At 35.3% G+C, this 27,111-nt stretch overlaps 1 protein-coding gene across 8 annotated transcripts in view; it reads left to right on the top strand.

The window, feature by feature from the left end:
* Positions 1-27,111, top strand: part of LOC118856549 (muscular LMNA interacting protein) — a 386,664-nt gene that overhangs the window by 278,586 nt on the left and 80,967 nt on the right. For 7 of the 8 annotated variants that reach the window (XM_036766910.1, XM_036766912.1, XM_036766909.1 and 4 more), the window contains one exon: positions 3,584-3,715. In XM_036766910.1, coding sequence (XP_036622805.1) covers positions 3,584-3,715 — 132 coding nt within the window. Of the gene's footprint in view, positions 1-3,583; positions 3,716-8,317; positions 14,470-27,111 lie in introns of those variants that run through there. The other variant, XM_036766914.1, reaches the window with a different exon arrangement.

Raw genomic sequence — 27,111 nt, 5'->3', positions numbered from 1 at the left:
GAGCTTATCACAGTGCCTGCCAACAGTAGGCATTTAATAAATGTTTATTGACTGATTAACTGGAATATTAGTGTACTGTAAGAAATGATAAATTTTGATGAGAGAGATAAGTCTGAGAATACTTGGATGAACTGATGCATACTGAAGTAAGCAGAGTCAGGAAAACAATACATTCAATGAGAAAAATAATGCACGTTGAATTAAAAAAATATGAAACAATCAAAAGCAGATGCTGAAGAATCACAAATGACAATCACAGCTTCACAGAAGGATATGAGAAGATACTCCCTCCCCACAACCTCATTCCTTTAGGAAATCCGCTAGTGTGGAAAATCCTATATTTTCAGATGTTTTCAATCTATTGAATGGTTCTACTCTTTTGTTTTCATCTTTTTCTTTAAAAATATTTATTATAGAGGATACCTCTCTGAGATTTGATGGCTCTCTAAAATGAGAAGTAGGGAGAATTACCAAGAAGAAATACCAATAACACAAAACCAAATATCACCAAAATTTACTTTGAAATATACTGACCTGTCCCAAACATTTATAATTACTATCCCTCCCATTGTTTATCATTCATTTTTTTCTTTAAAGTGTGTTTTATAATTGTGTTTATGTTAATATTCTGTTGTCTAGGTAGATTAAAACCCAATTAAAACATTTTGTAGTTCTTTTGGATGGTATTTCTCATGTTTGTTTCTTCCAGGTTTTTGTTACTATGCAGAAATGTTTATGGTCTTTGTGAATTTGTTTTTTACCCTGATACTTTATTGAAGGAATTATTCAATTGTCTCTACCATTTGCTTTGTTGATTCTCTGGGCTTTGATAAATATGTCATCATACCATTTACAAATAGAGCTAACATCCCCCCTCTTTTATGATTGCTATTCCTCTAATTTTGTTCTCTGGTATTATTGCTATTACACTTCCTAGGCATATATTCTTGAGCAAGTCATTCTTTGAGCACCAGAATCCTTACCTATAAAATAAGGGTAATATTTAACAGAGTTATGAGAAAAACATTCTGTCAAACTTAGAATGCTGTATTAATGTGTTACATTATGAGAGACGGGGAGAAATGAAGAATTGGTTAGGTTTTAGGTGCCTGAGGTCCTAAAAGTACTTTTGAATCTTTAATTGAATGAAGAGACAATCAGTTATGAAGGGGCAGAATTATGCTAAGTGAAGTAAGTCACTGCTGCCTCTCTTTTATTCCCAGAACTTAACATAGCTCCTGAAAAATAGTAAGTGCTTCAAAAATGCCTATTCATCCATTCATTCTTCCTTCCTTTTCTTTTCTTTTCCTTCCTTCCTTCTTCCCTTCCTTCCTATTTTTTCTTTCTTTCCTTCTTTGTTTCTTTCTTTTTCTTTCTTCCTTCTTTCCTTCTTCCCTTCCTTCCTTCCTTCTTCCCTTCCTTCCTATTTTTTCTTTCTTTATTTCTTTTTCTTCCTTCCTTCCTTCCTTCTTCCCTTCCTTCCTGTTTTCTTTCTTTCTTTCTTTCTTTCTTTCTTTCTTTCTTTCTTTCTTTCTTTCTTTCTTTCTTTCTTTCTTTTTCTTTCTTCCTTCCTTCCTTCTTCCCTTCCTTCCTGTTTTTTCTTTCTTTCTTCTTTCTTTCTTTCTTTCTTTCTTTCTTTCTTTCTTTCTTTCTTTCTTTCTTTCTTTCTTTCTGCCTTCCTTCCTTCCTTCCTTCCTTTCTTCCTTCCTGTTTTCTTTCTTTTCCTTCCTTCTTTCCTTTTTCTTCCTTCCTTCCTTCCTTCCTTCCTTCCTTCCTTCCTTCCTTCCTTCCTTCCTCCATTCATTTTAAGGATGTTTGATGAACCTCTAAAATGAACCCTAATCCTCCACTCTCTCTCAACTTGCTAACTAGGACCTGAAATTTTATGTTCAGGGAAGGATATAAGAAAAGTAAGACTGGATACTATGACTCATTGAAGATCCTTGCCCAGTTGTTATGTTTACAATGTATTGCAGATTTCTAGGCAGCATGGCAGAGTAGATGCAGTGTAGTACTTGGAGTCAGGATTATGTAGGTTCAAATATTCACTCCATCTTTGCTACATATTAGCTAGGGGTTCTAGTGGTACAAATTTCTAAAACTCTAAAACTAAAAGTCTAATACTATAATTTCTAAAACTGTAAGTGGCACAAATTTCTAAAACTACATAAAACTATAATTTTTAAAAATATATAAAACTATAATTTCTAAAACTATATAAAACTGTAAATTCTAAAACTATATTAACAGTTTGCAATCTCTCCTAGTAGATGGAATCCCCACAGATGTATGAGGTCCTTAAGTTAGCCTTCCATTCCCTATCTTATTTAGAGTTCTTCGATGGTTATACTTCACTGCAATCTTCAGGGAGGTTTTGAAGAGGGCTAGAGAGCAGATTCCTATTTCTTTTCCTTTTAAAAAGTAATCGCTATTCTTAAAATTCTCTTCAATCTAGGAATAATAATAATAAACACCACCACCATCTCAATAACAATTAAGTAGATCTATGTAGCATTTTAAGGTTTGCAAGGTACTTATTTATGTTATCTCATATGATCCCCACAACACTCCTGTGAGGTAGATGCCACCACTATCCCTATTTTACAGACCAACAAACTGAAACAGGAAGGGGCTAAGTGACTTGTCCAGTATCATACAACTTAAGTGTATGAGGTAGGATTTGAACTCTAGTTTCCCTGACTTCAATTCCAATATGTTGTCTACTATATCACCTCAAGTTCCCTGTCTACGTTGTTGCTCAGGGTTTCTACAGTTGGCATAAATGTGAAGGATTTTTATATCTTCTCCCTGCCCCCCCTCCCCACTTTCCACCAAGAGTCTATGACTGAGGCAAGAAAATATTACGAAGCTGTTGTTATTCAGGACCCAAAACCTACCAGGTCCTTTGCAGAACTGAGAGATAAATGTAGTCCCTAAGGGTTTGATTTATGTGAAAACAGCATTTCCAGGATAGGGCTTATTTATTACATTCCAAAAGGAACTGTAGTTTTAAGCAGCAAGAATGTCACCAACTTTTGTTCAACTGGTATCTATTTGGAATAGTTTTATAAGTTTGTTGGTCATTCCCTTGATTTTTTTTTTACCTCATCTGGGTTACTGGGTGTATGAAATACCATTTCCTGATGTTTTCTTGATAAGAATTATCTTGGGCATGATGATAATAGTGACTGGCATAGATAATGGAAACTATTTGTCTGGGGATAGCAAACTGCTTGCATTTTAATGCCGTGATACTAGAATTTAGTGAATGAATTTAAAAACTCCTGAACTTGAAACTGCAATTCTATTATGTACAACTTGTTATTCCTTTTATATCTATAATAAACCTATCATATTTTATTCTGCAAATTAAAAATAAAATAAATAAAAATTTTAAAACCCCCTGAACTTTTACTGTAACTTAATCTCTTTTTTTCCTACCTCCAGTTTACCTTGGTGAGATTATTTCAGAAAGAAAAGTTGAACACAATTGCACTGAGATAAATATTTGAATACTTCAACTATAAAGCATGTTAATTCATTTTTAATAATTTTATTTTTCTGTTTTTGTTTGTGCATGAAGACAAAACCTGGAGTTATTCGGCCAGTTTCAGTAAAATCCAAAATAATTTTGAGGAAAGAAGAAGAGGAGACATATGAGCCAAACCCTTTCAGCAAATACTTGGAAGAAAACAGTGGCCTCTTTGCTGGGCAGGTGAGTATACCTGATTGAATATATTTATGATGACTAATTCTATAATCTGTTTTTGTCTGAGTTGTATCCGCTAGAAGGACAACATTGGAAAACTAAGCTGAGTTTATTAGAAACAAGCATAGAATGTGTTTAATCATTAGCACAGTCTTTGAAGAAGGTTCAGAGATATTTTTCAGAGGACTTTAACCCACTATTAGCTGATTGCTTTGGGGGCCAAAGGGTTATGGTAGAAAGGTGAGGATAATTATGGCTTATGTAATACAGTATTTTCTCTCTCAAACTGTCACTATACCTTATTGAGATGCAGGATGGCATAATGGTTAGAGAGCTAGGCCTGAAATCAAGAAGACCTGGGTTTAAGTCTTGCTTTCGACATCTACTGGCAGCATAGACCAGGCAAGTCTCTTGGCCTTTTAGTGCTCTAGCAACTCCCTAAGATTATACTTAGGAAAGAAGGTGCTGACCTACTTTGACAGAGGGAGTTAGCTCATTGAAGAGTTCCTGATACTAATGCAATCACATTGGTGATTTCCTTATCCTTCTTTTGCTTCATTACTTATAAAAGAAGATGAAGGCTGGCATAGATTAAAGCAATCCCCTTCTTATAAAAACAAAGTCATGTGGCTTTTGATGAGAACCTCTTGATGAACCCTTTGAGTTAGTGACTTGAGTTCAAGTCATCTTAGTGTTTTAGGATTTAATTCAATTGCAAATAAAATGAAGTTATATTTTCCTTATACCAATCCTACATATTAGAGGCTTAATAGATGATCTATTAACTACTTAGAAAAATTTCCAATTCTAAATCAGTACTCTATCACTCTCCTTACATGTATGTATGTGTGCATGTCTGATGTCTGCATGTATGTATATAGCAATATGCTTAGGATCTATGATTTCCTTAGCCTAGGAAATTCCAAGTGTGGGAAATCCTTTCATCAACTAGTCTGTCTATGATTTAGAAAATCATTCATAGAGAATCTCTTGAGACACATAGAATGCAGATGAATAGCCCAGGGTCACAAATGGATTAAACGCCACAGACAGGTTTTGAACCCAAACCTTCTTGTCTATAAGTCCAGTGCTCTAACTACTATTTCATATTATCTCTACAATGACACAGTTTCAAAAATATTTTGAGTCAGATTTGACATGATCTCCTTTTATTGATGAAAATATTCTAAATATGGATAGACTATGCCTATTTGAATTTTTAAAAAGGTTACTTGGAGGAAAAAGAAACACAGGGAGTCTTAGAAAGCCATGAATTGATACAGTAAAGATTGATGTGAACATTAAATCCTGGTGATTTAGTGTGTGATCATAGCTTTTTTACATTTAGATGTGGTTTGTGTCAGAATCTTAGTGATAATTCGTGTCATGATTTGCATAGGATGAGGGATGTGAAGATGCTAAACCAAAGTGAGACAGGAGTTTGCCAACCTTGATTCTAAATCTCAATGTGTCTTCAGCAAGTCAATTTTAATGACTTTCTCCAACATCAGCCTTCATTTGCATATTTTGAAAAATCAAAATTAAAATATTTGACATTTGTATATATGTTTCTTATGAAGACTAATGTGAGAGTTTGCTAAGTGTCTGGATCACTTAGAATGTTAGTGATGTAAGTCATTGAGAACTGTGATTAGAGGTGATTTCTTCCATTGTTTCTAGCAAAATATTTCCCTTTATTTAAATAAAACAGAGAAAATGTACTGATATATTGCCTTGCCACACTTAATTCCATACACTATAGGAGTTGTAATTCAAGTCAGTGAGGATATTTTCATCATCATCAAAACCACTTATTTTCTACTGTGTACATGACACCATAATATTCTAAGATTAATCTGAAGTTTTAGACATTTGAATGCTTTTGCAAAATGAACAAAACCAATTTAGAAAGCCACTGTATAGAAAAATAAAATGCTAAAAGTTAAGCCAAACCTTACCCATTACCAAAAATCACCTGTGAATAAATTTTTTGAAAAGGGCTTAATACTATAAAAATAACAACTCATGATGATGTAGTTCTCTTTTAGCAATGCATGTGTTCAGATTTAGTAATTTTTCTAAAATAAGGTAACTTGCAGAATGTCAAATTAATCTCCAAGTAATTTATCATGATTTAGAATCAATTCCAAATGGAGAATTCCATTACCAAGCATAAATACTTCTCTTTATTAAAAGGAGATAGCCTCATTGTTACCAAGTTTTCTTGCTTCTCTTTTCCATAGAGTTGTTGTTAGGAACTCCCAGCAAGATACCAAAGAGGTCATTGATGTAGAGCTGGAAGGGACTTTAGAGATCACATCCTACTTTCCTCATTTTACAGCTAAGGAAACTTAAATTTTAAGTAACTTGTCTGGGGTCACATTGTAAGTGTCTGAGACAAGATTCAAACCTAGGTCTTCCTGACTCCAAGACTAGTTGACTCCAAGACTTGTGCTCTATTCACTATATTACACTGCCTCTCATTTGCATATTGCCAAAGAGTTGAGAATTTGACAATTTTTAAATCAAATACTTAGAAGATTATGAAGGTTTTGGCTTGCTAATCAGATATTTTGGTGTCATGCAGACACTACTTTAAACTATTTCGTGTTTTGGTGTCATGTAGATGATACTTTAATCTATTTCATGTTTGGATTTAGTCACCTTACTCTTATATGTTTCTCCAGTTTTAACTTGGAACCAAAGAAAGAATGGTATACTGACTATGTCAGGATTAAGCAATGTCATTGCCATTTGTTGTGAGAATGTATGTAGGACTTCAAATGTCTTGTCTTGCTCTTTTGTCTAAGCACATGTAGAAATAATGAAATTGGGGGCCTTGCACATAAGAGAGACAAAAAAGATTACCAATTAGCTTCTCAATTAATTTAGAAACAAGATCCTTCTTTATACCCGAATAGCAATTCTATCTTTTAATTCAGAAATCCAGAATTGAAAGAATCAAATATAGAGTATGGAATAATGAGTATCGACTTGCAAATGACTTAGTTTTTTTGGGGAGGTATTGAAGAGGGGTAATACTTGCATTAAAAATTAGCACTTGAACCAGAGATTTATTATTACAAGACCTCATATTTCATCCAAGTGACTATTGTGTTCCCCAAACTGTTGCCACAGAATAAATTGAATAGTTCCAAACTCAGTTGATCTCATTCACCCATGTAATGGAAAAATCGTCAGCAAGACTGTTAGGCCAAATTGAGGGAGCTCATATTTACTAATCTTCTTGTTACTGGGGCCAGTTCCACTTGACAGGAGACAGTAGGGATAGAACTATGAAGTCAATAAGTTTTCCCAGCCAGTTCCAGTGCCATAAAATATGATTTTAAACTCTGTTGCAAAATGTCTGACAGTAAACATGATGAAACGAGGCAGAATTGTATTTACTGTAGTGTGAAAAGGACAGTCTTTTGAACTAAAGATGAACTTTGAGTGCTAAAAGCAAAGTGTCAAAGCAAATCCATAATTAGATAACTGTGACTTATTAACCACCAACAGAAAGAGCTGTTGGGGAGGGTTGTACATGAGATAGAATTCTCCACAAACACTTTCTGGCATGCAGGCTAGCCTGCCCTAAAGATCACTTAAAAACATGGCATTCTCTTTTTGTCTATGAATTTCCTTTCATCTTCCTTCAAAGATCTCCATACTCTCCTTTGTAGATTTAGATTTACTATGATAGGCTAAGGTTACTCTCTAGCACAAACTGTCTATTAATAATTAAAGATGGAGTTGAAGAGGAGTAAATTGACTGAATAGATCTGTTGCTTAGGAGTCAGATATAAAGCCATAGGAAATTAATTCAAAGATAAATTTTAAAATATTGACTGATTTTTTTTAAATTTTGATGAAGAAGACAGAATGGATGCCTTTATGTTACTTTGTCTAATGTCCCCAACTAGATCAAAGTTCTTTGCTGGAAAAACTTGATTTTTATGAAAAGCAATTGATGACCCTTAGAAACACATAAGAGAGGTAGATTATTCTCTTAAAATCAGCAAATTTAAGCTTCAGAACTAGAGTTGTCATTTCATTTCAATGAGTCTTAGAAGAGACATGAGAGATGATAGTGTGTATGTGTGTGTGTGTGTGTGTGTGTGTGTGTGTAATGTATATAGGCTAGAATTTAAAATGAATATTTTCATTTCTATTAGAAAGACCACAGTCTGCAGAGTCAAAGGAACTTGGTTCTAATCCTGCTTCTGGTGCTTACAGTGCACAAGTCATTGTGTCTGTTTCCTTCTCGATAAAATAAATTGGTTTAACTAGATGACCTTTTAGGTCTCTGCTAGGATTCTGTGATCTCAAACCCCATGCCATCTGCTTTAGACAAGTTTCTTTATTTTAAGCAAGAAAGAAATAATATCTCTTTTTACTCAACCTTGTCTTTTTAATTTCCTCTCTTTCTTCCAATTTCTTTTTCGGTGGTGGGGCTCTGTTTAGGCATTTGTGAAAATTCCCATTTGGGTGTATTTCTCATTTAACCCTCCTTTTGTTCCTTCATAAAGAACTTAAAAGGATGGTTTCTCAACATGATTTTCAACTTCATGCTATTTTCTTTTCCTCTTCTCTTCTGATTTCTCTTAGAGATCTGCACTACCTCCCCTCCCTGCCAAGCTATCCCCGTTTGATACTCAACACTGATGGCAATGTGGGTGAAACTCAGATTTCGTTCGACCTAATGATGCATCAAGCTGTATTACAACTGTGACCTTCCTCTTCCCCTCTCTGGGTCATCCCTATGATAGTCTGTGGGCCAAATACACTCACTGGTCCCATTTTGGTGAAATCGTCAAGACGTTCCCTTCCCTCTTTCATGCTTTATATCGAAATATCATTTTTTCACATTTGCATTTTCAACTGAAATGTTTTGCTCAGTTTTGTCATAACATTGTGTGTTTTCTAAAAAATTGCTAACTTTTGTTAAAAGCATCATATTTTGGGGAAAATTTTGGGGGAAAATGATTATTTAAAAAATCTAGACATTATTGAAGCTAGTTATTGGCTTAATTTTACAGGATCTCTCTTACATCTATCCCCACTTTGTTTGCAAAGATAAGCCTGATGAATTGGCTTCTCAAAATTTTACATGCAGTGTTTGGTTTACAATGTGGGAAGTTTAATAAAAAAAAAGTGTTTTTTTTCCTATAGGTGCTGTTGGATATTGGACAGTGACTTAGGATTATAGATTTAGATCTGGAAGATACATTGAAGGCTGTCTAGCCTAACACCCTCATTTTACAGATGAGGAAACTGAAGCTCAAAGAGGGTGAGTGACTTGTGTAAGGTCACATGGGTAGTGAGTGGAAGAGGTAGTATTTGAATCCTAGTCCTCTGACTCTTAGTCCACTATTCTTTCTATTATACCACTTCTTCATGAATAAGGTAAACTAGTTTCCAACCTTCACCTTTTTGTTTTGAGACAAGTTCATTTTTGTTTATTTATTTATTTTTTTGGGGGGGGGAGGCAATCAGGGTTAAGTGACTTGCGCAGTGTCACACAGCTAGTAAGTGTTTGAGGGCACATTTGAATTCAGATCTTCCTGACTTTAAGGCCCATGCTCCATTCACTGCACCACCTAGCTGCTCTGACAAGTTTATTTTTAAACTCACTTTTTTATAGTTTATAATTTTAAAAAAATTAGTTCAAGTTTTCTCTTTACCATGTATCTGCAGGCTGTGGCATTAGTTCTAGTGTGTATTATTCTATGTTGTAAAGGGAAATTCTCCCTATCTCTCTTCAATAGTTATTGATATAGTAAAAAAACAAAACAAAACAAAACTTGATGTCACTTCTCTGAATTAAAAAAAAACAGGTTTTTTTTGTCATGATGACCACTAGTTGACTATTTGGTGCCTAATAACTATTTCTTAAATTTGCAGGATCCATTCATGTGAAGAATTGCTAGTAGTATATTTGTGAAGCAGTATTATTTGTGCAAAAGTACTGTTTGTAATGGACATCATGTGCTTTTCTTTCTTTTTTCTGCTAAGAGAGTTTTACTGTTACCATATTTTCAAGATCATAGGGAACTTCTGTACACTAATCCCAAAGAAATTATTCAGTGCATATCTTTAAAGTTTTTATTTAAATAAAATGAATTCAACTACAGCCAAGATATGGATTATAGGCAAGTATTTGAGTGAATGATTTCAAAAGTCCAAAATCTGTATTTTTTCAAAGATCATATAGTTTAAATTTGCAAGTAAGGAAACATGATATTTACTTTGCTTCTAATTCATCATTGTTTTTAGCCAGAACATCATCTTTAGACTCAATGAGAGCTATATCACAGTTTATGTGTAAGTAATAATCCAAGAAACCATCTAGGAGGTTTAAGGACTTCTACAGTGTGAAAGATGTAGTATAGAGAGGGGTATAATGAGCAAAAATTTAACAACAAATGGTATGCATTGATTTTTGGATAATCATCAATATGATGCCAATAAATAATGAATATTTTTCTCAAGTAGAGAGTCAGGAGGCACCAGACATAATAAGCACAAAATAATGCCACAAAAGACACTATATCTTAAGCAACAGAAAACAACTAGCTTCCAAGGTGGGTGGACATTTCCAAATCAGCTGTCTGTGTACAGTTAGATAATTTCCTTAGTAAAGATTAAATTTAGTGACAAATTAGAAAAAAAAGAAAATAGAGTGCATAATAAAATTTCTCTTATATGAGCTGGTGAAAAAACCATTGATTTTAAAATGGGAATATATAAAAAGAGCAGAGATGGATCCAGATCACTTCTATTTTCTTAGGAAGTTTAGTCAATTTCAACAATACAGAGATAAGGAGAGCTTAGGATGCCTTTTGGCCAGCAAATATTAGATCCTTTCAACAAGCCGAGAGATGTGGCAAGCAAGGGCAATACAGATTTAGAATATGAACTTATTTTTAAAATTTTATGAAGAAGGATGGTAGGATGTTATAAAAAATCATCTCCTTAAACACTGAGAAATAATGAGGGAAAAATAATTTTATAGAAAGCTTAATCAGAAACCTAGTGAAGTCAACTCATTCAGAGAGCATTTTAGGAAAGAAATCATGAAAGGAAGATGACAGATGATAAATCATGTGTGTGTGTATGTGTGTGTGTGTGTGTATGTGTGTGTGTATATATATATATGTAAAGGTTATACTGACAAACTCTTAAACTGGTCTAGTGGATTTTGAACTAAAACGACCTGTATTTGAATACTTTTGGGACTCTTACTAGCTGTGTCACTCTGGGAAGGTCATTTGCTTACCCTCTCTGAGCCACAGTTTCTTGATCCACAATAATAGCACCTGCCTCACAGGGCTGTTGTGAGAAGAAACTGTATGTCAATGTGAGCTATAATTATTTTTGTTAATATTATTATCAATAAGGAGTCACCACATTTAGACTCTAACATTATAGTCCCTGATGTGTTACTCGAAGAGGTAGAGAGAAAAAAACAAAAACATATCAAAGATGGGGGAAAAAAAACTGGAAAAAATCAAGTGTACCCAGAGGGTACCTGTATGAGATATCCCATAGTTTTGAGGGATTGATTTTCAAGAGAATACACAAGTATTCATTAAACACTTACTGCTTGCCAGGCTTTGGGGAAGGAACTGGGAATACAAATTTTCAAGTGAAACAGTCCTGCCCTTAAGGAGATTACATTCTAATAGAGAGAGACAACACATGTTAAGGAGTTTTGACTAGGTAATGGAGGTTTAGTAGGAGGAATGATGGTAGTGATAAGTAGAGCCATTAGACTGCCAGCACTTCTTTTTCAGAAGCAAATGTCCCATTGTTTTGGTAAATGTTTCCAGAACCAGAGGTGGATTACATAGGCATAGGGAGTAGGGAGTATTGTTACACATATGACAACAGGGCAAAGGGAAAGACACGCATAGTATGGATGGATAAATAGGATGTGGAGTAAGGTTGGGGTTGGCTAGATATAAAGAGTTCAATTGAGTTTGAAACTGCTGTTTCAACCTATCTAGATAACTAAGCCTCAAATGGTGTTCCATATATGAATGGATTAACTCCAATGGATGGTAGAGGTGGAATGTCATCTCTGAAGGTGTAATCTGTAGGGTGCTCTTCCAGAAGAAGATAGTGGGAATGGTTTGGCATATGGCAAGACACCATATGTGTGTATGACTTGATGAGATGAAGAAAAATGGTTATGAAACATTTGGAAAATAATTACAGGCATTGCTACCCAAGAAGGGTGATTGAGAAATCCTCAATGAGCATGGATCCATGTTCCAACTTTCTTGTTTGTAGAATACAAATATCAAGAGTATCCTGGATGAAGGTAGGAGAAGGAAATAGGCAAACTTTTCTAATGCCATTCTGCAAAAGATCACACACATATGTGCATATATATGTGTATATATTATATGTATCCACACACATATGTATTTACAATCAACAGTACACTATACAAATGACTGTAAAAGGTCACACTGTACCTACTTTTTGTTTACTATACAGAAAAGTTTTTTGCTTGTTGGAGAAAAATGTCTTCTCCAGTGAGTTGATTCCCATGCATGTGTTCTAAGTATGTACAATTCCTTAAAGGAAACAGTAACAGAGATGACTTTGCTTGATGACACTTCTGCTTAGAAATAACAAGAGGACCAACAAAACAGGTCTATGCTGGCCAAAGCCATTTTCCACCCATATGAATGATGTCCAGTGAAGAGTCCAGGTAGAAGGAGGATTCCTTAAAGGTGGTCAGGTCCTTCAGGTGCTCCTGTTTGTAGGTAACATTGTTAAGAAAGCTGTTTGCATCAAGTCCTGAACTGTCACTCAAAGTGTAACTAAAGGATATTTATTGTTCATACCATACAATTGAATGCTTAACTCACAGAAATGGTCCTTCAGTACATACTAGGTCTTCGACAAAGTGCAAAAGGACAAAAACTGTCCCTAGAATTGATCAAGAGGTGGGGGCAAGTTAGATTGCCTTTGGGAAAATTTACTAAGATTTTAATGACACCAAATTTCCTTTTTTTGGCAGGTGATGCCTACAAAATTACACCACATAGGTGACTCCTATTTCCAAGGTCATCCCTTGTGGGCTATATATATTCTCTATGGCACTGAATCTATTGGCAATGTAATTGTTCCCCACCCTTTCTTAATATTCTCAGCTTTTCTTTCTCTTTCCCCAGATCACCAGCATTATTGAAAGCTTCACCACATACACCTTAGCTATCTCTTCTTCCCAAGTACAAACTCATGAAAATCAATGAGAAGAAAAATCAAAAATGGAGACAAAGTATATATGAATATTAAATATCAGACTTGGATGTTACCTGATTATTTTAGACTTAGTTCTATTTTAAGCCTTGGGCAAAGAGCTGACTTGGAGGAAAAAAGAAATGAGGGAGTCTATGTTTCTTGTCAGGGGCAGTTAGGTGGCAGAGTGGATAAAGTGCCAGGCCTGGAATCAGGAAGACTCATCATCCTGAGTTAAAATCTGTTTTCAAGCACTTATTAGTTATGCTACCCTGGGCAAGTCATTTTACCCTGTTTGCCTTAGTTACCACCTATAAAATGAGCTGGAGAAGAAAATGGCAAGCAATTCCAGTATCTTTGCCAAGAAAACCCCAAATAGAGTCATGGAGGGTTGGGCACAACTGAACAGGAAAAAAATTTCTTATTTATTATAAAAGTTATAAGGTTTGTGCCTTAAAACAAACTACCTGTCATATGACTGTCATAATTAATAATTTTCATCTCAGTCTTAACCATGCTTCCCAAGCTCTTGGTACCCATTTTCACCTCCAGATTGTTAATTCAGGGATTTGGCTATTTTTCTCCTTTTTGTTATTTTTCCTTTTCCTTCCCCAAAGAATTCCATAACTAGAACTGAGAAAAATAAGTGTTATAAATTTGTGGCCTTCTTTCCCTTACATGCCTGCAACCTGTTTTCTCAATAAGCAAAGTTATGTTTACTAGAATGCAGGGAAGCTCTGTAATTACAGGAGTTCAGACTGGGTTGCATAGCACATGTCATCTTACTTTGTATTTCTATTGAATTCCCTTACTATATTTTATTAAAACATTAGAAAATTTTCGTAGTTCTCCTAAGGGTTTCTTTTCTTTTTGCCTTTTCCCCACCTTTTGCAATACATTTCAAGACTGACTGATATCAGTGTCATCAAAAGGGAGGTTAAAGATGCATCGAGTGTCTTTAAATTGAAATAAAACACCAAGTTTGCTATGAAAGAAATTATTCATTGCACATCTTCTTTTGTGGCTTTGGCTTCATCTCTGGCAAACATTGCTTTTTTCTTTTCTGTTAAAACTTCAGACAGCTCCATGAGTTTGGTTCATTTCCTTCTTTAACATAAAGTTCTGATAGTGATACTTGCAAGAGACTTTGGGAATACATTTTGCTCTTTTGTCTCTCTGAGTTGTTGTGTTTCTAACTGCCTGGCTGTGAACTAGGAAAAAAATACGTTGCAGAATGATGATGGGTTGATTTAAATTCCTTGTCTGAGACAGCTGTGGATTTAAAGAATACAATCTCAGGATATTAAAAACTTTAAGATGGTTATTTTAAAATAAAGATAAAACTCTTTAGTCATTGCAAGCCATCTGAATCCTTGATGCAGATGATTTAGTGATAAAGAATTTTGTTACTTGGTGCAATTTGTGATGGCGCAGTATAATGAACATCAAACATGTGCATGGTCTGCTCAGATTTGTGAAGTAATAAAAATATCCATTTCATTTTTGAAGGTGTTTACCCATTTTTCTAGACTTGATATACCACCTATTGATGTTAAGGGGAGAAAATATCTTGTCCTAAGTTTTATCTTGCTCAAATGCAATCACAATCCTGGTTTACTTCTAGTTGTCCAAAGGGATGAGTGCTCATGAACCATTTAGTGAAACATAAGACAGACAGAGGACAAGTTTTTAGCTTTTTAACTTGCAGGAAAGTTGTTCTCATTGTAGGATGCCTGATATAATAATAAAAATGACTCATTTTATATATTGCTTTATCGGTAAGGATCTCAATAAATCAGGAGATGGACAGTGCCAGTATTATTACCTGCATTTTACAAATAAAGAAAGTACAACTCATGGACTAGAAAATATTGGAGCTGGGATTTGAATGCAAGTTTTTCGACTCTAAGTTCCACATTTTTTTTCATTATAACATGCTGTCTACAGGTGTCTACAGTGAATCATCAGAGATCCAATTGTTCTTTGATTCTGTCAAGTAAATCCATCAACAAGTATGTATGAAATACCTATCACGTAAAAATCAGTAAATAAGCATTTAAACATCTACTACATGCTTGGTGCTGAAGATGAAAAGTAAGAGAAAATAACCTCTGCTCACAAGTAGTTTGGTATATTGGGGGAGACAACATGAAAACAGCTGTGTAGAAACAGAATATACATAGGATAAAAGGGAGATAATTTTAGAGGGAAGACTTTGTAGTTAAGGAGAATCAGACAACTTGCAAGGTATTGGGGACATTATGACAAAAATTAAATAGTCCTTACCTTCAAAAATTTATATTCTAGTGGGGGAGAAAACATGTACAAAATAGGTATATACTAGACACATATAAAGTAAACACAGAGGTATATGACGTGAAGGAATAAGCAGCTAAGGGCATCAGGAAAAACTTCGTGTAGAAGGTGTTACTTGAAGAGAGTTTTGAAGGAAACAAGAATTCCAAGAGGCCAAGGTAAGGAGGGGATGGATTCTCATCATAGAAGAGAACAAAAGCAAAGAAGCAGGTGATTTAGTATTTGTGAGGAAGAGCAAGAAGGTAAGTTTTTAATGGATAATGGGGTATAGAAAAGGGAGTCATATATAATACTATTGAAAAGGTAGTTTGGAGTCAGACTATGAAGGGCTTTAAAAGCCAAAGGAACTTATAATTGATTCTAGAGGCAATAAGATTGGAGTTTATTGAGTGAAAGTGACATGGTCCCACTTGCACTGCAAGAAAATTACTTTTGGAGCTGTGTAGAGGGGAGGGATTTGAGGTAGGACTACCTATTTAGAAGCCATTATCATAATTCAGATGAGAATTGATGAATGCCTGAACTAGGGTGGTAGCTATGTGAAGAGAGAGAATGGAATGAATATGAGAGAAAGCTGAAATATGATATCAACTTATTGGATATGTGGCATGGAGGAGACCAACGATTCAAAGATAATGCCAAAATTGTAAATCTGGATAACTAGAAGGATGTTGGTGCCCTCAATAGAAAAAGCGAAATTCAGAAGAGTAGTAGAATTTTGGGGAAAGACAGTGTGTTCTGTTTTGGGCAAGTTGAGTTTAAGATGTTTGTGGGACATCTACTTTGAAACAGTATCCAATAGATACTGAGGGTGTATGATTGGAGCTGAAGAGAGAGACTAGGACTGGGTAAATATAATTGGCAGTCATGTGCATTGGATAATAATTAAACTGCTGAGTTCACCAAGTGACAGTTTAGAGAGAACAGAAAAGAGTGACTAAGACAGAGCACTGGGTTATACTCACAGTCAGCTACTGTGATACTGAAAATGAACCAGCAAAGAAGACAGAAAAGGCATGGTGAGATCAGTCAGAGTAGAGTCAAGCTAAAATGGTGCCAAGAAAAATTTCCAAGACTATCCAAGAAGAGAATATGTTTAATAGTATCAGATGCTATAACAAATTTGAAAAGGATGAAGAATGAAAAAAGACCATCAGATCTGTCAGGAAGAGGTCATTGGTAACTTTGGTTGCAGAGAGCAATTATAGTTGAGTGATAAGGTCACAAGCTATATTGTCAAGGGTTAAGGAATGATTGAGAGGAGGACAGACAAAGATATAGACAAGTTTTTTTTTCTGACTTTGGCTGTGAAGAGGAGGAGAAATAGTTGGACCATAACTTAAAGGTATGGCAGTAGCTCATTTCATGAATGATATATCTATATATATATATGTATGCATATGCATACATGCACATATATAACACACATAAATTTATATGTACATTCAAATGCATACATACACTAGTACATATGTGTACACACATATATATGTTTTATGTATAACATACATACATATATTAATAACATCTATACATACACATATACATTTACATATGTAAGACTGATATATTACTTGCCTTCTCAATGTGTGGGCATATGGCAGGAAGGAGGAAGAGAATATGGAACTCAAAATTTAAATAAATGAATATTAAAAATAAATTTTAAAAAGAAAAAAAGAAAAACATATCTATTAAGTTGGTGAGCCTGTTGCATATTCATGAGCTTGTTGCACTGGTAGTGAAAGCAAATAGCATATCTGGTCTCTAGGCTATAAACTGCCAACCCATTTTTATGGCCCACTACTAAAACATCCTTCCTTTACTAATTTTACATAGTCTCTGTTAACAAAGTCTTTGTTAAGAAACTAAGATCAGGAATCATCCCTTACCTTGCTTCTTTTGAAAAGTTACTACAAGTTTAATTGCTCTGCACTCATATGGTCATTAAGAAAATATATGTTCAGGCATTCTTCCCCACCCCTCAAATTACTAATTTATGTTTGCTTTGTCAATGCATCATAACAGCATTAGCAGGGTTGAATCATGTAAAAACTTACAATATACAGGGAAATTGGATGTAACAAAATATTTTATAACATAGAACCTATGTAAATTATTCTCAGGAATACACATTCCAGTAGCTACCTGTATTTTAGACTTTTCAAGCAGCATAATATATTACTTTTATGATTTGTCTGTAGATTTGCAGATATGATTGAAGGTTTTAAAATGAGAAAGGAAGGGAAAAGAGGGGTGCTCAAATACACATCTGATGCTATGGAGATTAATAAGTAGGCTAGAGAAGAAACTACACGGATAGAGGTCCCAAAAAAATTACTCATCACTTCACCCTGGCGCAGAGTTTGAGTAACAAAGTGAACTGAAGATTTAACCCAAGGTAGTAAATAAACTTTGTAGCTGTTTCCGATGGAACATAGCAGTGGAAGGTATGCCAAGAGATATGTACTAAATAGGAACAGTATAGTTTACGTCACCCCTATGTTAAATGTGTATAAAATTGTTTGGAGATTAATAAAGTTGAGGAAGAAAGAAAGGTGGAGAGGTTTTAGGTGAGGATAAAATGAGGAAGAAAGAAAGATAATGTCATTGTGGGAATGTACTACAGACTGACTGGCTGCATATAGTAAAACAATTGCCACTTTGTAATGTGGATAATTAATGTGACACAAAATGGGGTAAAATAATGGTGATCTGCTGAAGGATTCTCTCTGCTAAAAGCAGAATATACAATAAGTGTGTATCTTCTCTTACCTATTATTTCACATATTTATCTTTCTCTTTTTTTGGATTTATTTAGTATTTAATTTTCCCTAGTCACATGTGAAAACAATTTTTAACATTGGTTTTTAAAACTTTGAGTTCCCAAACAGTCTAAAAAAATTCAGACCTTACTTGGTTGACAAAGAAGATCAAAACATACAACCAGAAGAAGACAACAAAGTCTACGTCAAAAGCCTCTAAGAAAAATATGAATTAGTTGCAGGCCAAGGAAGAGCTCAAAAAGGATTTTTATAATCAAGTAAGGGAAGTAAAGGAAAAATTGGGACGAGAAATGAGAGGGATGAAATAAAATCATGAAAAATGGGTAAACAGCTTGCTAAAGGATACCCCCCCCAAAATACTGAAGAAAAATTTGAGTTCCAAATTCTTTCCCTTCTTCCCTCCTTATCCACCCCCCCATTGAGAAGGCAAGCCATATAGGTTATATATGTGTAGTCATGTAAAATATTTCCATATTAGGTTGTGAAAAAATCATAGACAAAAAAAGAAAAGCAAAGTGCAAAAAAAAAATGAAAACGCAAATTGCTTCAATCTATATTCAGACCCCATCAGTTCTTTCTCTGGGGATGGATAGCATTTTTCATCTTAAGTCCTTCAGAGCTGTCATGGATTGTTGTATTGCTGAGAATAACTAAGTCATTTACAGCTGATCATCTTACAATATTGCTGTTACTTTGTATCCAGTACATTTCACTTTGCATCAACCTATGTAAGTCTTTCTAGGTTTTTCTGAGAGCATCCTGCTCATCATTTCTTATAGTCCAGTAGTATTCCATCATAATTACATACCACAACGTATTCAGCCATTTCCCAATTGATGTACACCACCTCAATTTCTAATTCTTTATGCCCGGAAAAAAGCTGCTATAAATATTTTGACACTTACAGGTCCTTTTCCTGTTTGTTTTATTTTTAATCTCTTTTGGGATACAGACCTAGTAGTGGTATTGCTATGTCAAAGGATATGCATGGTTTTATAGCTCTTTAGGCATAGCTTCAAATCACTCTATAGAAGTTTAACCAATTCACAACTCTGATGATAATACATTAATTTCTCATTTTCCCACATCCCCTCCAACATTTTTTATTTACCTTTTCTGTGCTGTCATCTAATCTAATAGGTATGAGGTAGTACCTTGGAATTGTTTTAACTTTCATTTCTACAATCAATGAGTTAGAATATTTTTTTCATATGGCTATAGATCGCTTTAATTACTTCATCTGAAAACTGATTATGTCTTTTGATCATTTGTCAATTGGGGAATGGCTCTTATTTTTACACAGTTCTCTATATGTTAGAGACATGCTTCATTTTTTTCCCATAGTTACTATTGCTAACTGTATTTCCCTCCATACTATTTCCCCTACCCCTGTTTATTCTATTCTCTCTGTCCTTTCACCTTGTCCCTTCCCAAAAGTGTTTTGCTTCTGATTACCCCTTCCCCCAATCTGCCCTTCCTTCCATCACCCCCTCCCCTTTCACTTATCCCCTTCCTTTCTTATTTTCCTGTAGAGTAAGATAGATTTCTATAACCCATTGCCTACGTATCTTATTTCCCAGTTACATGTAAAAACAATTTTTAACATTTGTTTTTAAAACTTTGAGTTCCAAATCCTCTCCTTTTCTCCATCCCCACCCAAGCTCATTGAGAAGGCAAGCAATTTGATATAGGTTATACATGTGTAGTAATGCAAAACACTTCCATAATAGTCATGATGTGAAAGACTAACTACATTTCCCTCCATCCTATCCTGCCCTCCGCTTATCACTGTGTCTCTCCTCAAAAGTGTTTGCTTCTGATTACCAACTCCTCCAATCTGCCCTCCATTCTATCACACCCTCCATCTTATCCTCTTCCCCCCTGCTTTGCTGTAGGGTAAGATAGATTTCCATACCCTATTGAGTGTGTATGTTATTCCCTCCTTGAGGCAATTCCAATGAGAGTAACGTTCACTCATTCCCTCTCTCCTCCCTCCTCTTCCATTCCACTGTAAAAACTTTTGTCTTTCCTCTCCTTTTACCTCTCCCTTTCTCCTTCTCACAGTACATTCCTTTTGCAACCCTTAATTTTATTTTTTAGATATCATCTTTTCACATTCAACTCATGCTGTGTCCTCTGTCTCCCTGTCTCTGTCTCTGTCTCTGTCTCTCTCTCTCTCTCTCTCTCTCTCTCTCTCTCTCTTTCTGTCTCTCTCTCTGTGTATATATATAAAACTACTCTAATAATGAGAAAGGTCTCATGAGTTACAAATATTATCTTTCCATGCAGGAATGCAAATAGTTCAACTTTAATGAGTCCCTTATGATTTCTCTTTCCTGTTTACCTTTTCATGTTTCTCTTGAGTCTTGTATTTGAAAGTAAAATTTTCTATTTAGCTCTGGTCTTTTCTCAAGAATGCATTAAATTCCTCTACCTCATTGAATATCAATTTTTCCCCATCATGGATTGCACTCAGTTTTGCTGGGTGGGTAACTTTTGATTTTAATCCTAGCTCCTTTGCCCTCCAGAATATCATATTCCAAGCCCTCTGATCCCTTAAGGTAAAAGCTGTTAAATCTTGTGTTATCCTGATTATAGTGCCATCGTACTTGAATTTTTTTTCTGGCTGCTAGCAATATTTTCTCCTTGACCTGGGAACTCTGGAATTTGGCTTTATGTTTCTAGAAGTTTGGGATCTCTTTCAGGAGGTGATTGATGGATTCTTTCAATTTCTATTTTACCCTCTAGTTCTAGAATATCAGTATGTTTTCCTTGATAATTTCTTGAAAGATGATGTTTAGGTTCTCTTTTTTTATTATGGCTTTCAGATAGTCCAATAATTTAAAAATTATCGCTCCTGGATCTATTTTCCAGGTCAGTGGTTTTTTTCCAGTGAGATATTTCACATTGTCTTCTATTTTTTCATTCTTTTGGTTCTGTTTTATGATTTCTTGATTTCTCATAGAGTCATTAGCTTTACTTTGCTCCATTCTAATTCTTAAGGAATTATTTTCTTTAGTGAACTTTTGGACCTCCTTTTCCATTTGGCCAATTCTGTTTTTTAAGTCATTCTTCTTCTCTTTGGCTTTTTGGACCTCTTTTCCCATTTATCTTAGTCTGTTTTTTAAGGTGTTATTTTTTTCAATATTTTTTGGGGTCTCCTTTAGCAAACTGTTGACTTATTTTTCATGATTTACTTGCATCACTCTCATTTCTCTTCCCAATTTTTCCTCTACTTCTCTTACTTCATTTTCAAAATCCTTTTTGAGCTCTTCCATGGCCTGAGATCAATGCATTTTTTTGAAACTTTGGATGTAGAGGCTTTGACTTTGTTGTCTTCCTATGAGCGTATGTTTTGGTCTTCCTAGTCACCAAAGTAAGTTTCTGTAGTCTGAGTTTTTTTTTTTCTGTTGTTTGCTCATTTTCCTTATTAACTCTTTGTTAAGGTAAGGTTCTGCTTCCAGAGTGGGGGGTTTACCATCCCAAGCTTCCGAGGTTTTGTGCAGCTGTTTTCAGAGATACTTCTAGGGACCTGTAAGTTTTCAGTTCTTCCAAGGTGGCATGATCTAAGGAGAGGTGTATATTACTCTCCTGGCCTGTGCTCTGGTCTGTGAGTAACCACAAGTATTCTTTTCTGCCCTGAAACTGTGAGGAAGGTTCTCTTTCCACTGCTGCCACAAGCTCTGCTATGTCAGTGGTCCTCCTCATCCCAGGACTGCCACCCAGGACTGCAACCCAGATCCAAGTATGAGCAAAGCAAGAGAATCCTGCCTCAGTGCCAAGAAAGAGACTCCTGTAATCTCCTCCTGACCAATTCTTCAATCCCCTTACCGTCTGTGAGCTGAAAGCTCCAGAAGCAGCTGCTGCCACCATCATTGCTGCTTATTCAGTCACTCCCAAGGCTTGCTCCTCATTTGCTGGGGCTGGGACTGGACTGTGCTCCTCTCTTATCTAACAGACCTTTCCTATTGACCTTCTAAGTTGTATTTGGTGTTTCTGGGCTGAGAAGACTTGAAACTGCCACAGCTGCCAGTGATTCGGTCACCCCAAAGTCTGCTCTGGCTTTCCTGGATCCCAGTCTATTCTGGTGTGGCCTATGCTGTACTGCTCTCCTCTCTCAGCCTGGTTCAACAGACCTTTCCTGTCAACCTTCCAGATTGTCTTGGGCTGGAAATTTGTTTTACTCTGTCTTTTTGTGCGTTCTGCTGCTCTAGAATTTATTTAGAGTCATTCTTACAAGTATTTGGAGGGGTTTGGGGGAGAGCTCAGGCAAGTCCCTGTCTTTATTCTGCCATCTTGGCTTCAGTCCCTCACATATCTATCTTTCAAAAAGGAACTGTGATATTAAGTGTTGCTATTCTAGATTTTGGGCTAACCAACAAGGAGAAACTGATTGGTGAAGTGGAAACCATGGAAATCTTGGGAAAAGGGAACCTGCCATCCTAGTATTTATGATCAATAAGGAGAATAATGGAATTGTCTGGGAATGGCTTCCAGAAAGTTCAGGAAAAGGATAAGTGCTTTCTTCTGACCTGAAACTGTAAAAGACAAGTTGCCTTAAGAGGGACAGGAAGCTGTCAAGGGTGAAATTCTGAGAATGAAGTCCTGAATGATCCAGATGAAAAAAAAAAATAAGCACAACAATGTAGTGACATGGAGAATTTTCTGATGAGACCATATCTGGAATTTCCTATTCAATTCAAGGAATATTTATTTAGTAATATGTTGATAATTAAAAGTTTGCATGTTAACTCAAGAGGAATTGAGAGATGCAAAACTGGGTATGTATAATCCACAGCCAACTATCACAAAAGATTTGGGGAGGATAATCAGCATGAAATATATCAGATAATTGCTTAAGAAAACCAAACCAAAACAAGAAACCAGTTTTGTGATTTTTTTCATTGTAGGTAGTTTTTGTTACTTCTTCTGCCACACAGATTGGCATGTTCTTGGTACCTTTCAGTCTTAATCAGTTCTCTGGGGGACTGAGAAGTTATGTGATTTGCTTATGATCACACAAGTATTGTGAGACAGCAGCAGATGTTTATCCACTGTGCCACCTTTATTTGTGTGTGTCTTTCTTCTGGTCTGTTAGCATACATAGGTTGTGGTACAAGAGGCATGATGACCATCTGTTTGTCATCTTTCAGCCTCTTGTCTCTACTCCTGTATTTATAGTGATACCCCTATCTGAAAATACATGAAATATAAATTCATGAAATATATTATCAAGTAAACATGTGACCAGAGATGTGGTAGGGAAGTAGTGTAATGGGGGTGAGATATAGATACCAAAAAAACAGCCTATCTGCTATCTTGGTACCTATATAATGTCAATGGTCCCAGAAGAAAGCCTTCACCCCAGTGGGCAAACAACCTGCATATGATTTATGGAAAGGCATTAATAAGACGCACAGGGGATGAATAGGCATGGATGGGTTGTGATCTAAACAACTGGAGTCACAGAACCAATCATTCACCTTGATGAAGTTACAAGTCCATTGAAGTATGGAAGCTTCAGTAAGGCCACCTAACAAATACACTGTCATTGGCAGGAAGGTTCTCATTTTGTTTTTAGTCCGCTTAACTGTCAGCTCACTTCACGCGGGATGAGATTGAGGCACAATACATGAGAACATAGAAAGAATTCTCCAAATCTAGGTCTTCTATTTAGGACTGAGAAGTTTGTCTGTATTTTGGCCACTGTAGGTAGCAAGAAGAATGTTGAATATTTTAAATTGTGGGTGAGGTTAAAGTAGTATTTTAATGAGGAAAGAAATTGAAAAGTCATAGTGAGTATAGGTAAGTTCAAAAGAGGCTCATTCTTTTAGGAAAATTGAAAGCCTCCTTTCTGCCCAAAACTCAAGAGAAAAAAAAATCTTTAAAATGTTGAAACATGAAGAGAGAAAAAATTCATGCCAAAAGGGTCGAGTAGTCCTCAGAAAAGAAAATATGAACTGGTGATGAAAAGGGGAAACTGTCCAGAAAGGCCTTTTAAGTCACTTGACAGCAAAATATGAAATTATATGGAACAAAGAAAAAGAAAATCTTTCAGTGCTATTTTTAATAGTTACGGATTTTCAGATTTTTTTCTAATAATCACTTCAAAATTAATTGAACCCTCAGCCATATCCCTGACACAATGGTTTCTGGAGTTTGAAGAAGCTTTTCCTATGTCCTCTAATGTACCTTTAGAAGTCGTTGCAAACAGAAAGCTGTGGGCTCTGTTTCACAATGGATACAGTAACCTGATGCAGTTTCTAAATAACTTATCATCATTCTCCATGTTGACCAAAACAGCCTTTTTTTTAAATTTTACTTGACTATAGAAAAAAAGAATTAATTGATTACAAGAGGCATTAGGGCATAGGGACTGCAGAGCTAGTCTCAGAGCCAGGAATATCTGAGTTCAGGTCTTGACTGTGACATATACTGGCTGTTGGATGTTGGGTAAATTACTTAACCTCCCAATACTCAAGTTCATTCTCTAAGACTATAAATTGCAAGGGAAGTGGCCTCCTTGAATTGACGAATGAAATTGCCTCATCTGTAAGTTCCTTAGACCAATGACACCAGAGGTTTAGTGCCTAGACCTACAGAAAAAAGCATATATGTACAATACTGGTTTTTCTTGAGTAACAGAGGGAGGGCCCAGATGAGAGAATGGGAATTTTAAAAAATTAATTAATTATTTTTTTTTAATTTACAATATTCAGTTCCACAAGATTGTCTCCCCTTCCCTTTCCTCCTCACTCCCCCCACCCAAGACAGTATATAATCTGATATAGGTTCTACATACACCTTCATATTAAACTTATTTTCCCAATAATCAAGTTGTAAAGAAGAATTATAACCAATGAAATGAACCATGAGAAAGATGTAACAAAACCAAAAATAAAATAGAATAAAATAAAATAAAAGAGAGAGAGCAAATAGGTTGCTTCAATCTGCATTCAGATTCTGTAATTCTTCCTCTGGATATGGATAACCTTTTCCATCATGAGTCCTTTGGAACTGTCTTAGAACCTTGCATTGTTGAGAAGAGCCAAGTCTATCAAAGTTAGTCATCCTAGAAGCAAATATGTCTGTGGTTGTATACAATGTTCTCCTGGCTCTGCTCCCTTCACTTATCATCAGATCATTTAAGTTAGGGGGAGCTTTGTTCAACTTTTTTCCAATAGTTTCAAAAAATTGTTAGGCCCCTGAAGATTCAACCTAGGTCACGTAGCCATGGTCAGAACAATGTCTGTGGTTCCTAATCCTTGATCTTCTTACCCTCTATCCCTGCTCTTTTTCTCAAGGCCTGATCTCAAGAATTCTCTAATGAGCTAACTTTTGATAAGATGCAAAGTATTCCTCCTCCCATAGGAAAAGAAAAAAAATCAACAAAGAAGTATGTCAGGATTCCCTTCTCAAATATAAATTCTCTTGAAAATAAATAACAACAAAATGAAAAAAAGAGAGAGATTAGTGCATGTGTGTGTGTATCTATGTGTGTATGTGTATGTGTGTATGATTATGTTTTCAGAAATGAAGAAAACTCAAAAATTTTGTTGTTGGCTGATTATACTTTTACTAAGACTGTAACTTTAAACCCTACACAAAAGGGTTGATTTGAAGAAAAGAAAAATTGAAGGAACATATGTTTTTTATTACTAAAGTTATAGAGTTTGTGACTTTTACAACAAACCACCTTTTTGCCAAGGTCATGATGAATACTCTTCATTTTACTCCTAATAGTGTTTACTAAGCTGTTCCTATTTTCTTCCTTGAGATTGCTAGCTTGGGTCAGGGACTTAGTCTTTTGTTGTTGTTAATGTCCTCCTTCTTTTATGAGGTACTGCCGTAGCTAAAATATTGAAAAAGAAGCAGTATAAATGCAAAACGATGGTTACCCTTAAATAATTGGAATTTCTGTTGGTTTTAAGCCAAGGTATGCTACAATGACCAAGTTGTTTTTCTGTTAAGGGACATGTAGAACATACCTTTTGGTTGCTATTCATTTCTCAAGGCATATTTTGTTAAAACTTTTGTAGTTCACTTTAGTGGTAGTTTATTTGCCTATTTTTCCTTTAAAAATAATGTTCAAGGCATTTAAGACATTCAAGTCTAACGTGTTCCAAAAGCCTCTCCTACAGAGGCTAGGGATTACTGTTACTCTAGGTTTAAAAGCCAAGTTGAATGTTGTGGAAATGACAGTTTTAAATGTTGATTTGGGGGATACTGTTGCATAATGGCCTGAGAGAAATTGATGATAAGGTTTTCCTGTTCTGGGTAGAGATAAAGTAGTGAAGACAGAGAGGTGGAGAATGTAGGAGTCTCTTTTCTTTATGAAAGCTCTGTAACTTTTATCTTGTAAAGAGGATTCTTTCTTTCAGAGATTTTATTTTTTATTCTAAAAAGTTTAATGGTATGGGATTATGTTTTCAGAAGTGAAGAAAAGTCATATGCAATTAATTACAGTGATTAGTAGAGGTAGGTCTAACTATAATCATGCCCAAAGCTGAAATACTATAAATAGTTATTATGTCTTTGTGTTATCACTGATTATATTGCTAATAAATTGTGTAACCAGTCACCTTAATATGGGATAAATCTGACTAGCTTCAGGGTTTTGATAGAAAGTGAAAGATGAATGGTTGCTTGTATAAGAGAGTTTTCTTCAGTTTATTAAATGAAAATATTTGATAAAACTGGGGTGGGGCTCTGATCAACTTATTAACTAATGAGAGATGTTGAAATTCTCCTAATTAGCAAGAGCATATATAAGCATACCTCGAGATTACCCAGGGGGTTTGGATAACAAGATTAAATATGAGAATGAATCAAGTAACAGACTGAAAGGAAACTGGAAAATAAGGTTGATACCCCCAATACTTCCATGTGTACATGGAGCACAGCTTCCTTGACTTTGCTACATCATCGAGAAGTAGGTGAAAGACACATAAAGCTTCTTGAAATTAAAACAAACTATCAAAATGATTATTCATAACTTGCTTTTACCTTTCTTGGAGTCATTACTTTTTATTCCTCTTGTTTGTTGAA

Source organism: Trichosurus vulpecula, chromosome 7 (genome assembly GCF_011100635.1).
Source record: "Trichosurus vulpecula isolate mTriVul1 chromosome 7, mTriVul1.pri, whole genome shotgun sequence".
Lineage (NCBI taxonomy): Eukaryota > Metazoa > Chordata > Mammalia > Diprotodontia > Phalangeridae > Trichosurus > Trichosurus vulpecula.
This window is presented reverse-complemented; position numbering and strand designations above follow the sequence as displayed.